A 12716-nucleotide genomic window follows, 5' to 3' on the forward strand; every position below is an offset into this window, starting at 1 on the left:
GTAGGACTTGTAGATGATAATGTCATTCAAGTACACAAATTTGTTAGCAGTTCAGCAAATCCTTGGCCATAGCTTGACATGAGGCAGGGGCACATGTAGGTCTGAAGGTCATAGCTATTATCCAAGTATTCATAAGGGTGTAGAAAAGGGTTTCCTGCATGGCACCAGTCGCAAAGTCAATGTATGCGTTGTAACGTTGAAGCTAATTAGGTGTACACCATGATCAAAAGGATGCAAGATGACTGCATGATGGAAATTGATCAGAAAGGGACCACAAGTCTTTGGATCCCCGCATAAGGTTTGGAGGTGGCCAGGGTGCAGCAGCTGGTGATGTTTGGGGAGGAATGGAAACAATTAGTTGGGTTAAAGCGGCCGTCCGTACTTGGTGCATATGGGTTGCCAATGCTGTTTTCGCCTGTGCTTGAGTATTCCTCATTGTTTTGCTTTGACTATCAGTTGATTTGAACGACATTTTGAATAAAATACAATGTGAGGAAAACCACATAATTTGTATAAACAAGTAACCATGCAGAAGAAGTAATCATTGCCTTATAAATCACAGAGATACAAATCTACTAGATTTTATTGCAGATGTAAAACTTTTAATCACTCCTCTGCAAAATGGCAAAATTGTACTTATCTTATGACTGAATTCTCTGTGGTGCAATTTTCTGTTTTCTATGCAATAGTATTTCTGAGTTTTACGATCATCAGTGTAGCCCTCTGGCTGTATGTGCGTGAGTGTGTCCTTTCTTGGTTGTCCCTGCTTTTACTGTGGAAAGCACTCTCTGATACGATGTTTGATGGAAAAGTGCTATAAAAATTGCTAGGTCTATTTAATCACAAAAGCTTTGTGTCCTTAATTTTAAATCCAATTTAAGGCTATTTTTTAACAAAAAAAATATTTTGAGACAGTAAGTATATTTGTGTATGATTTTACAATATGTAATTTTATTGCTCATTTGTCCTGCATGTAAACTACATTAGGTGGTGTTTTCAAATATAGTTTTTGAAATAGTGTTTGTAGTAAACTTAATGGCCATTGTTTATATCAAAGAACACTGCCTCACCTGACACTTTATCTGTGGTGTTATGTGATCAGTAAAATTCACATCTAACTTTACCACCCACGATAATTAATTAAAATGTTATAAATCGCGCTATATGTATCTGTGTTTTGGTATCGGAGCGAAATCAAAGAGTGAATACTCATAACTAGAAACGATCGAGAAAAAAAAAGTATTCATAGAAAAGATGGTTTGAAATAATATTTGACAAAACATTGTTTAAAAACTGGATTACTACATTTGAGTCAGTATATTTTATTTATTTTGTAAAGGAATAACATTAAATACTGTACTACTACTAGTTTTTAATCTGCTCCGAGTGTCACCTTATAATGCTGTTAATACAAACTACTGGCATACGAACAACCGTATTGACGTGGGTGCAGAATTTGCCAAGGCATCACCTTGAGCAAGCGCGCTCATGTGCGCGGTCACGTCAGCCATTGTTTTTTTTTTTTTGCCCCCCCCTTATAAATCAACAAGAGAGACCACCCGGCAACACGGCAGCACCTGCTGAACGACGAGTTAAGGGATTTTTCTCATCATGACGGACGAACAAGAAATCATGTGCAAGTTAGAAAACATCCTGGAAGTACGGTAAGGCTGAAAAACACGTAAACAACAAAAACGCCTGACGTTTGCAAAAGGTCAGCGAATGCAACACCAGACAGAGCCCCCCTTTGGCTGCTTTGTTACCCTGTTAGCTAGCGGAGGCTAGCATTGGTTAGCAGCGACTGTGCTCCCCGCTTCTCCGCAAAACGGGCAAAGCGAGTCTTTGTTTATTTTTTTTGCCGTTTTGGCGTAATTGCATAGATACACATCGGCTGTAGCTGATATAAACAGTATAATCACACGTCCTCCAGCATTCCAGATGTGGCTTGTGAAGCAATGCTGTGGTCGCGCTAGCTATTCAGCCAGCTGCACTTTGGAACTCACTGTCCATTCTTTGCTCATTTTTAAAATAATTACAAAAATATATTTGAGAATATTTGCAGGCATAATCTATACTAGGCGTTTGCAACAACATGATGCTCTGTCATTTGTCTGTTGTGACTTTCTTTGGAAAATAATGAGTATGTCTCAATTTTAATGACCGTACTTTGTTGCTTTTCTAAATGTAAATGCTAAGATTGTGGTGTAGTAAAACGTTTTAGATTGTTTTTGACACAAGCACCAATAAGCAAAACATGATTGATTTGTTTGAGCTACTGTACATTTGACCCAGGTCGCCAAACGATAAACCCAAGAAACGTTTCTGGAAAAAACAGACTGCTTTGTGTTCATACTAAATAAACATTTTAAAAACAAACATTACTAACATAGCTTCATAGGTGATGTCTTGCAATCATGTCTCCATGAAGTTGAAGAGTTACAGCACTGATGTGTTGACAGACACAATATGCTGAGGTTCAGGAGCAAAAAAAAATCACATTAACCAGGTGAAATAAATGTTTGAATTGGCTGTTATTTTACAAATATACATTTTACATTAATTGAAATAGTCCTCAAGTCAATTGAGCAGCTGATTGCACAATCCACAAGTAATAAATTATTGCATTTTTTGTTTGCATTTTTGGGTGGCTCCAACTGACTTTTTACATTTATAAACAGACATATGCAGTATTGTCCTTAATCTGGACGTCAAAGATGTTTTGGAGCTCCCTGTTACGTGTGGAGACAGATTTGGACTCAGAAGCAGACATGACACCAAAGTTGAAAAATAAAAGTCTATCAAGTATCAACAGAAAGCAGGGCTGGCCACTCAAGAAAACTAGATGTTCTACTTGGAAGAAAACTCAGCACACTAACAACTAGTGATGGGTCCGGTGAGACCGGTCCCCAAGGCAGAGACTGGGACAATCAAAAGACCCACCACACTGCACTCCAGCCTCATCTGTCCCGTGTGAATGGGTGTTTTCAACGGTGGGAGAAATTGTGCCGAAAAAACGCAACAGGCTTACTTTTAAGACATTGGAAAAACCTATTCTTTTTTTAATAAAAATGTGTGAAACACAAATCCCAGTGCACAAGCATCCTCCATATGACAGAATAAAGGTTGACATAGGAGAAAGCATATCAGGGAAACAGCAACTGCAAAGCAACTGATACATTATGGATTCAGGCTTATAACACAATGAGTTTAGAATAAAAGGACAAATTATAAAGGATCAGCAACTTTATAACAACTGATACATTGAGAAACAAAGAGTCACCAACCTGTCACAACACTGACAGTGATTTTTTTTTCCTGTGGGTGACAGTCAAAATGGTTCCTTGAGTATTGAAACTTGCCCACCCCTAGTAAAGACACTTTACTGTAGTAAAGACACTTTACTGTAGTAATCCCTTTTTTCCTACAGCCCATTTTATAATAGTTGTCATATCAGGTGACACATGACAAAGCTAAAATTACAAAACTCTTGATAATATCCTTTTACCTGTCTTACTACTGCATAATAACAGTAAACAATACTCTGGCATAACAACCGCAACTTATGTTTTTTTTTTTTTTTTTTTAACAATCTGTTGACAACTTCTGGGCCCCAATCCATTTGTTGCAAATTACCGTGGGGTTGTTTACAAGTTAACATTTATTGATTTTTTTTTTTTCTGTTGTGAACAAGATGAGCTAAGTGTCTTCTTTTTGTGGCAACAGAAACAAAACAGTCCAAATGCAGAAGATCAAGTCTCGTCTAAAGATTGAGTTTGAGGCTCTGGAGTCTGAGGAGAAGCATCTAAAAGAGTACAAGCAAGAGATGGATCTCCTCTTGCAGGAGAAGATGGCACATGTGGAGGAGCTCCGACTTATCCATGCAGATATCAATGTGGTGAGTGTATGTCACACCGAGCTGTATGATCATCATCTTTATTGCATGGTCGACAGGATTCTTCAATTAACTTTGACATGGCCATACAAGGAAACTAATTACTTTGTAAAAAAAAAAAGATGCAAGGATGTATTGTGGCATAGTGGCACGATGACTTCCAAATTAACAGCTTTTGGTTGCTAAAGTTCAGGCTTTTAGGTGTATTTTTGTTTTCTCAAAGATGGAAAGCACAATCAAGCAGTCTGAAAATGACCTGAACAAGCTGTTAGAAACAACTCGTCGCCTGCATGATGAGTACAAACCTCTGAAGGAGCATGTTGATGCACTAAGGATGACTTTGGGACTGCACAGACTCCCTCACCTCAATGAAGAAGAGGAGAAGCTCTCCCTGGAGTCAGTATAACATACACACATGCACGCACACACAATTCAAAGTACAGTGGACACCTGTCATTTGCAGGGGTCGATCCCCGGCTAATAAAAATCCATGTCCACAAGAAACATGACAAGTTTCCACTTAGCATTTTCCACCAAGAAAGGAAGAAAAGAAAAAAACAACCAACAAAACTTAAAACTCCCTTCGAGCAGTGGTTTTGTGTGACTTTGATGCTAATTTTACTGACTTCAGATTTATTTTCTCCAAAGAAGCACCAAAATTGGTGACTTTCAAGAGTATACTGCTGTATATCAAGTGTGAGGTTTTTCATGCTGTCACTTTTGGCTGTGCGCTCCAAAATGAAAAACATCTCCAGGTTTCAGTAGCACTGCAGCAACCATAACGACGGCTTTGTGAAACTGACAGGTAACAGGTCTTCCTGGGCTTTGCCTTGCAAACGGGAAATAGTTTTCTGTGGTTTGTCTTCTCATCCTCGCATCCATGGAGATTTTTTTTCATTGCAAGTAGTTTCTGACAACTCCGGCCAAAGTAGGGATTTGCAAACATCTCTGGATTTGTGTTTGGATGTGGACAGTCATTACTAGAGATAGAGATTCTAATGTGCTAATTTCCCTAGCCTGCCTGATAACTTGGTTTCGCCCAGGAAAATCGTTGTATTCACTTTCCATTAGTGTGGTTGTTTGCAATGAAGGAGTGAAAGATTTTCTTAGTGAACATTTTTTGCTCTGGAGTTGTTTTGAACAAATCAATGTTGTCGGGAGGAGTTCGTATGGATGCTGGACGGAGCGATATATCTGCATGTCTTGTTTATCTAAAGATTTTGGTTGCCAATTGGCTTAATTGGGAACATCTCAACCAAACATTTCCTGCACATTCTAATTGAGAGGATCACGGCTGAATCATCGATTGGTTGTTGACTGGCAGTGTAGGTTGATGGCTCTTATTCTGTTCTTAGAGCCATGATGCTGCCAGACTCACCAGTAGCGCATCTTACTGTTAGAAAAGTAATTATGCAATCCTTTTTTTTTATCTTTAGTAGGTGGCAGAGCAACTTTCAAGTAAATAAACCGACACCTCATACGCCTGTTGCGTATTATAATTTTCAAATGCTCTCTGAGAAACTGACACATCTGCGTGACGAGTCGGAATTCTCTCTCAAAGAAAATCAGTTTGAAATATTAATTGAGAAAAAATCCATATCGATCATTCGCTGACTGATCATAAAATATTGAGATGCGTTATGTTAATGCACTGTCAATACGTGGTACGTTGATGGGATATGGTTACCGGAAAGCCAACCCATTAGATTTCTTCTTCAGTGAATTGTATTCCATCACTAAAGCAATTCTGAGAGAACCCAGATAGTAGAATGAAATGGGATATATCACCTTTTTGAGGAAGAAATGCGCCAGTCAGGCATAAAAACCAAGGCATTTTTTTTTTTGTCCTCAGCCCTCCCTGCCCATGTACAAAGACACTCACATTAATTCAACTATTTTTTTCTATGACTGTACTTTGTCCCAGAGTTGTATATTAGAAAGAACATAAAAAAAAACCGTTTTTCTTTGTGTTGTTGTGCGATGGGATGGGATTTGTGAGATCCTGAAAGACTCACAGCCAGCCCTCTGTCTGTCTTGTCTTTGCCTTTGACAGTTACTTTGAGAAGCAAAAAGCCGAGTGGCAAAAGGAGCCACATGAGCCGGCTATTCCGGAATCCCTCGCTGCCGCTGCGGCAGCGGCACAGCAGCTTCAGGTGTCCCGGAAACAAGATGCTCGCCAAACGGCCACTTTCAGACAGCAACCACCACCCATGAAGGTAATTATCAGCCTAAAAGTACTCGAGGGGAAGTCGGGTGGTGCGATTTTATTTGAATTAAATTACTGTGTTTGTATTTAATTAATTGTACTTAAATGTAATCATAATAATATATGTTGCGTTGTTCTTTTTAATTGACTTAGAGGTTTAATTCGTTTTGTGACCAAGCTTGTAAAACTAAACACAGTTCCACACAAAAAAAAAACAACACCAAAATGTTTGCTGCATATTTAAGGAAACAAAAATGTACTTTGTTGCGGGGGAGAAAAAAAAAGTGTTCTTCTCACTATAAGTTTGTCCTGATTAAGGTTGAATGATTTTTCGTTTTAGAACAAAATCGCGATACCAGAAAACGTGATTTTGAGATCATCAATACGATATTTATTTTGTATATATCGGGGCACTTATTTCCCATGCTCAGCATGCACAGGTCACAGGTCACATACATACATCGTGAAGTCTTTCATTTCGTGGCCACTTCGCAAAATTAATACTGGTCGGCGGTAAGGTCACTTGCGGCAACACAGACTTTTTTTTATCCATCCATCCATCCATCCATCCATCCATCCATCCATCCATCCATCCATCTTCTACTCACAAGGGTCGCATATGTGCTGGAGCTGCTAACTTTGGGCAGTCAGCGGGGGACACCCTGAACTGGTCGCCAGCCAATCGCAGGGCACACAGAAACAAACAAGCATCCACACTCGCATTGACACCTATTGGCAATTTGGAGTGCTCAATCGGCCGACCAAGCATGTTTTTGGGATGTGGGAGGAAACCGGGTGGAGAAAACCCACACAGGCACGGGGAGAACATGCAAACTCCACACAGGAAGGTATTGAACCCTCTGCTTTGTGAGTTAGATGTGCTCACCAGTCGACCACCATGCAGCCAAGTTTCAAATGTTGGATGAACAACAAAATTAATATCATAAAATGGACCAAATGAATAAAAACCAAAATTATTAAGAAAATAAATCATTTATGTTAGCCCAGCAGGTGACTTAGGGTATAATCAGACCTGAGTGTTTGGTCCATTTTAAAAGGACCAAGGTTTGATTCTAACGCTGGTCTAGACCTCAATTAGTATCTGTGTAATAACAACTTGTCCTACCAGGCCTAATCGGAAAAATGTCATTTAATCTTTTGGTGTACCTTTCATCGTTGGGACTGAGGTCTGCGGTGATTGGCGAAAACTGACTACGCCCTCGCCTAAGACGTTTGTAATCGCCTCTAAATGCCACTAGAAGTGTGCAAAAAACAATAATCATAGCTTTGGCTCGAATGAACTTCATTGTTCAGAAGAGAGACTTTCAAGTAGGGGAATCGGTGGGCGTTTAGTCTCTAAACACCGTTGTCTGCCATTGTTTTGGTTATCACATACTTGCGCACACCCGCACTGAACATTAAGCTTTTCTATGGAAACTGTTATTTTGCTCTTTGAGAAATGTCTCTTTTCAGATGAAACAACGTCTTCTTTATCCTCACTCTAGGCTTGCCTGTCGTGCCACCAGCAGATTCACCGCAATGCTCCCATCTGTCCCTTGTGCAAGGCCAAGAGCCGCTCACGCAACCCTAAGAAGCCCAAGAGGAAGCCGGACGAGTAGATCCTTTGACTCTATTTATTGCAAACTGGCCCAGTGTGCTGATCAATGATCATATGCAAAATAAGGGACAGAGATGCATATTAGGAAGACTCCCAAACAATTTGGCAAAATATATTATTGGTACTATACCTTGTTGATATCAGTCTACCACTGATCCAGGATTGGGTTATATCTTCATTGCGTGCTTCTATCTGTGCTTTTCGTGTGTTAATATATAACTGTATGACTTCCACTCTCGGTTTATTGTCCCTCATTCGACTTCCTGCATTAATATAACAAAACGATATCTGTCATGTTTATTGCCTTAGATATGGACTGTAATTTCTGTTTGTTTGTTTTTAAATCATTTTATGCATGCTTCTGTGATTGTCAGGTGTGATTTTTGTTAATACAATAGGCTTAATAAAATAATGTTTTATGTTTACAGTGTGAAAATGACCATCTACCCATGTAGGGAAAAACAGACAAATGCGATTTTCTTTATATTGTGTTGTAAGTTTTAATACAGTGATATGAAAATAAATGTCTCTTTTTTACCAAATTGTGTTATTGTATTTGTTATTTATATTCGAAAAAAAAAAACTTGCCATCCTCAAAATATCACAATCCAACCAAAACTTTTTGGACTCAGGTAGATAATGTATTCTTTCTGTAATCTGTGTGGCTGTGTCACCTGTCCAAAGTCCTTTTTCTCGTAGCATTGCTTCGACACACACACACACACACACACACACACACACACACACACACACACACACACACACACACACACACACACACACACACACACACACACACACACACACACACACACACACACACACACAAAGTGGCATACTTGTAGAATCCACCAAAGCCAAGCTATTGATCTTAGAATTATCTTTCTAAACTGAAAACATTTACATGACACACGTTTGAGGTAAGACTCCATAGAGGCCTCCGAGAAGATTTCACTTGCTTATGTAGTGTTCAGAGGCTTCTATCCATTTTTTTACATCACTTGTTCTCATTGGGATCACGACGGAACATATACCAGATACATTTTGAGAAGTGTATGAAGTAAGAAGTATGACCTGAACTGGTCGCCAGCCGAACGCAACTCACATTTACACAACTACAAACATTTTGGAGTCTTCAATTACCCTAACACGCATGTCTGACATGCAGGAGGTGCTGTGTGATACTTAGAGAAAGTCCAAACAGCATTGAACATTGAACACGCAATGTTGGAGCTGAGATTTGAGCCACAAACTTAAAAGGGAAGCCAACCCTAATATTTTTTGTAATATTCCCAACTCGTCAAAACACAGTATTCCCATTTGTTTTGTTTGTAGAATATGAATTAAACAAGCAAAATCTTCTATCAACAGACATCAGACATTGGGTTAATTTGACAGATAACGAGAGCCACTGAAGTGGTTCGAAATTTGGAAAGTTGAGCCAAATTTAGCAAAGTTAATCTTTGATACATTCTTTCTTCAAAATTGTGTGTTGGTGGGTGGACTCAAGCACAAAAAGGAGTGGAACTGTTTTATCTTTTTTTTAAATGTTGTTCTGTGAACTTTTTGAATGCGATGTACAATGTGTCAACCACAACTTTTATTTTTGTACAGGTTGACATATCTACGTTATAAAACATCGAGTATTTGTAGTATGCAATATATGGCTGTATATTAAAAATGAAGACATTTGACTCCACCTTAACATTGCCCCTCACATTGTACAAATTGTGTGCCTGTCATGTCTGATCCTACCTGTCTGAAAAAAGGACAGAGAGGTCCTGCTAAACGAGTTCCTGTAGTGTTTTTGTCACGGTAACCCCTCATTTCATCTGTTGCCACGGCAACTCCACGTTCTTTCGTAGTTGCTAAGGCGACCACAGGTTGCTGTGACCCGCATATTTCCACAAAATAGTTCCTCCCAAATCCAGAGAGGAGCATTGGAGGGCAGCGAGGCGTTTTCTACAAACTCTCCTTACATGTGCACTCTGAAAAGAAAGAATTGTTCAAAAGGTCCAATGGCATCAGATTAAATGCATCGGTGTCTTCAGGAGACAGCCATATCAAAGATGTTTGGAACCAGGCCATATAGCTCAGGGGTGTATTTAGTCTGCCTTGCAGTGTCTGGTACTGCAATTGTGTCTTCACTCTGATAACGGTTTTCAAGGCTGAAGAAACCTGTTACTCCTCACGCTGACCACAGTGGGAAACAGAAAGCATACATGCACAGTATTAACATGGACCGGAGTAAAGAGAACTATAGTAAAAGGCCAAACGAGAGTCATTTGCTTTCTCTTAAAACCACTCTTCACATTCTCTGAGAATTTTGACACCAAATGAACCAAAGCGAGACAGGCTTCAACTTCAGGACCTTGAGAACGATGTTGCCAATTCTTAACTTCCTTAAAGGCCTCACACTAATGCTGGTGGGCTTTATTTAAGACACAAAATAATCCAACCAGTGACGTGGCAAACCGAGCGTTTGGTACATGGGGTTTAAGTCACTGGCGAAGCTAAAGAGCCTCCCCCTCCCTGAAATATTGACTGTTGGGTATATTCTGTTTATTTTCTGGGAATTTTTTTCCACATTTCCACCCGTCCACGTTGGGAACATATAACGAATCTTCATTAGCATTTTTTAAAGATTTTTTTTTTGCATTTGTCAAGATTTTTGTTGTTGTTTTCTGGACCCGCTGCAATATCTATATATATAATATAATATAATATAATATAATATAATATATAATTGTCAATTTTTGCACGTCATCCTGAATGTTAGCTACCTAAATGTACAGAGGCCGAGATCTACCGGAGTCAAATTCATTGTTTGGCATGCTCAACTTCGCAAATAAAGATTGATTTGATATTTGCCCACCCATTTACCCCCCAAGGAAATTAAAAATCTGAGCCCCACCAATGGTTTCAGTAGAAACATGGCTGACTAAATTCATCTGATAATACCTCCACTATCACATCTCTATCATATGCATCATCAATACTAAATATGAAATGCTAAATACTGGCAACTATGCTAGATATATCATCAGAATTTCAGACTTATACTATTAATCTAATAATGTGACAAAAGCATCCATCCATTTTCTGAACCGCTTTTCCTCACAAGGGTCACGGGCGTGCTGACTTCAAGCGCTAGGCGGTGCAGAGCACACTTAGATAACAAATGCAATAAAATATACATCATACTCAACACTGATATTGAATATTAAATATAGCAACATGTATCGCTACAGACACTGTATTTTGCAAGCCCAACATTCCTTCAACAAGTTTTTCTAAAACCAATTTATTGCCCACCGCTGCTAGAGGCTCAAATCTGATGTGTCCCCTCTCAAAAAAAAATAATAATAAGAGAAGAGAAATGCTAAAAAATGAAGAGAATCTTTGTAATAAATTTTCATTTATTATAAATTAGGTTGTAAATGTGCCACGGTTCTTCTGATAATGGAGAAGGCCTTCCTGGCGCTGATTACTGTGACAGTAATTTCTGTCGACCACACAAACCCTCATTCTGTGCTATCCAAATATGCTTTTAGAATCTCCAATAAACTCAAGTTGGTTATTTATTATTCAGTTTACAATAGAGCTCCATTCTTACAACACAGATTTTCTTCTCCGGAACAGCAATCATTAACTCTAATGCTCCATCCCTATCCTACGATAGCCAGGAATAATAACAGTAAATACTTACATGAAAAATTTGTCAAAAAATAGACAATAAACCACATTGAAAACCAAATAATAAAACAATTACTAAGCTTTCTGCTTGACCACAGGTAGAAGCAAGGAGGGCCACTTATTCTGCCAGTTTTCAAATGATTTCCTCATTAGCAAACTCTGAATAAGCTTGATAACCATGCTGATTATTTGAATCACGCATGTTGCAGCAGCAAGACATGAAGAACAGGCAGTTCATTAAAGACATGAGGAATTTTTCTCATCATATAGCCACCAAAACAAATGTATTGAGTACCAGACATATACATTAACTAAGAAACTAAAAAAAAAATGGATACCGTCACAATTCACTCTGTAAATGAATTTTGAGTTAATGTGCGTTCCCACATTGAAATGTAAGAGCCCCACAACAGAAGGTAGCGTCTTCATTTTGTGTTTCCAACAGGAATATCCCCTGAAATGTATCACTTTTGCCACCTAGTGGAGAAAAAACGCAACTCAGTTTACTTTCCTTTGTCATTGCATCTCAGTGAACCTGAATTATACATGAATTTCTGCTACTTGCACAAGATTTGGGAAAGTCTACAATCACCTTAGCAGGAATGTTTTTGGAGTGTTGGTGGCAGTTGCAGCAAAAAATCCACACAAGCATGGCGAGAACATACAAACTTCACACAGAAAGGCTGGAGATGAGATTCAAACCTTAAATGTCACAACTATGCCCGAGCCACTAGCTCATCATACCACACAGCAAGAGAAACTAAGGGAAAAGGTGATGGAATGAACAATGAGCACCGAACAAAATTGAGCATCAATGGAACTTTGAGGAGCGCAAGGTCTCGAACATCCATCAGCTCAGCAAAGTCTTCATGGAGCAGCTAAAGTGGGTTTCATTGGTGAACTATGAAGCTCTGTATATTGAGTTGGACGTTTTCACCAAAGGGGTGTCTCACTATTATTACCAGGGGCTTGGACGTCAATAAAATTCACACAGTTATGCAAGCTCTGAGCAACACTGGAGCAAAGGTTAATTTCATTAATGTTTTCGTATGAATGGGATAGAAAATTTACAAAAATGTGTAACGTGTTCTCAAAGAATTGTCTCTCCTGTGCATTCAGTGAATGCCAGCAATTTGAACTATGCACTATCTGTACATAAATTCTATTAAGACATGCTTGGGTTTGGCAAAAGAACAGCTGACTGATGGCTTCTCTCCGGAAAATGTCAGGCAGCTGACACGTAATAAAATGACCCCCCCCCCACACACACACAACACACACCAATCACAAAGTGTCACTGGTCT

General features: G+C 39.0%; 1 protein-coding gene across 1 annotated transcript; it reads left to right on the forward strand.

Moving 5' to 3' along the window:
• Window positions 1-1510: 1510 nt before the first annotated feature.
• On the forward strand, window positions 1511-8242 carry zc4h2 (zinc finger, C4H2 domain containing). Its single transcript, XM_085906481.1, has 5 exons — window positions 1511-1664; window positions 3724-3895; window positions 4116-4288; window positions 5946-6108; window positions 7604-8242. The coding sequence occupies exons 1-5, from the start codon at window positions 1612-1614 to the stop codon at window positions 7715-7717; spliced, it is 675 nt and encodes a 224-aa protein (XP_085762607.1). The 5' UTR covers window positions 1511-1611; the 3' UTR covers window positions 7718-8242.
• The last annotated feature ends 4474 nt before the right edge of the window (window positions 8243-12716 follow it).

This window comes from Syngnathus leptorhynchus, chromosome 2, assembly GCF_054491065.1.
Source record: "Syngnathus leptorhynchus isolate UIUO chromosome 2, UIUO_Slep, whole genome shotgun sequence".
NCBI lineage: Eukaryota > Metazoa > Chordata > Actinopteri > Syngnathiformes > Syngnathidae > Syngnathus > Syngnathus leptorhynchus.

Excerpts from the sequence above, each read along its gene's own strand:
- zc4h2 (XM_085906481.1), top strand. The coding sequence starts at position 1,612 with ATGACGGACGAACAAGAAATCATGTGCAAGTTAGAAAACATCCTGGAA. Across the intron at positions 3,896-4,115 it reads TCCATGCAGATATCAATGTG|ATGGAAAGCACAATCAAGCA; the intron begins GTGAGTGTATGT and ends GTTTTCTCAAAG. Across the intron at positions 4,289-5,945 it reads GAGGAGAAGCTCTCCCTGGA|TTACTTTGAGAAGCAAAAAG; the intron begins GTCAGTATAACA and ends TGCCTTTGACAG.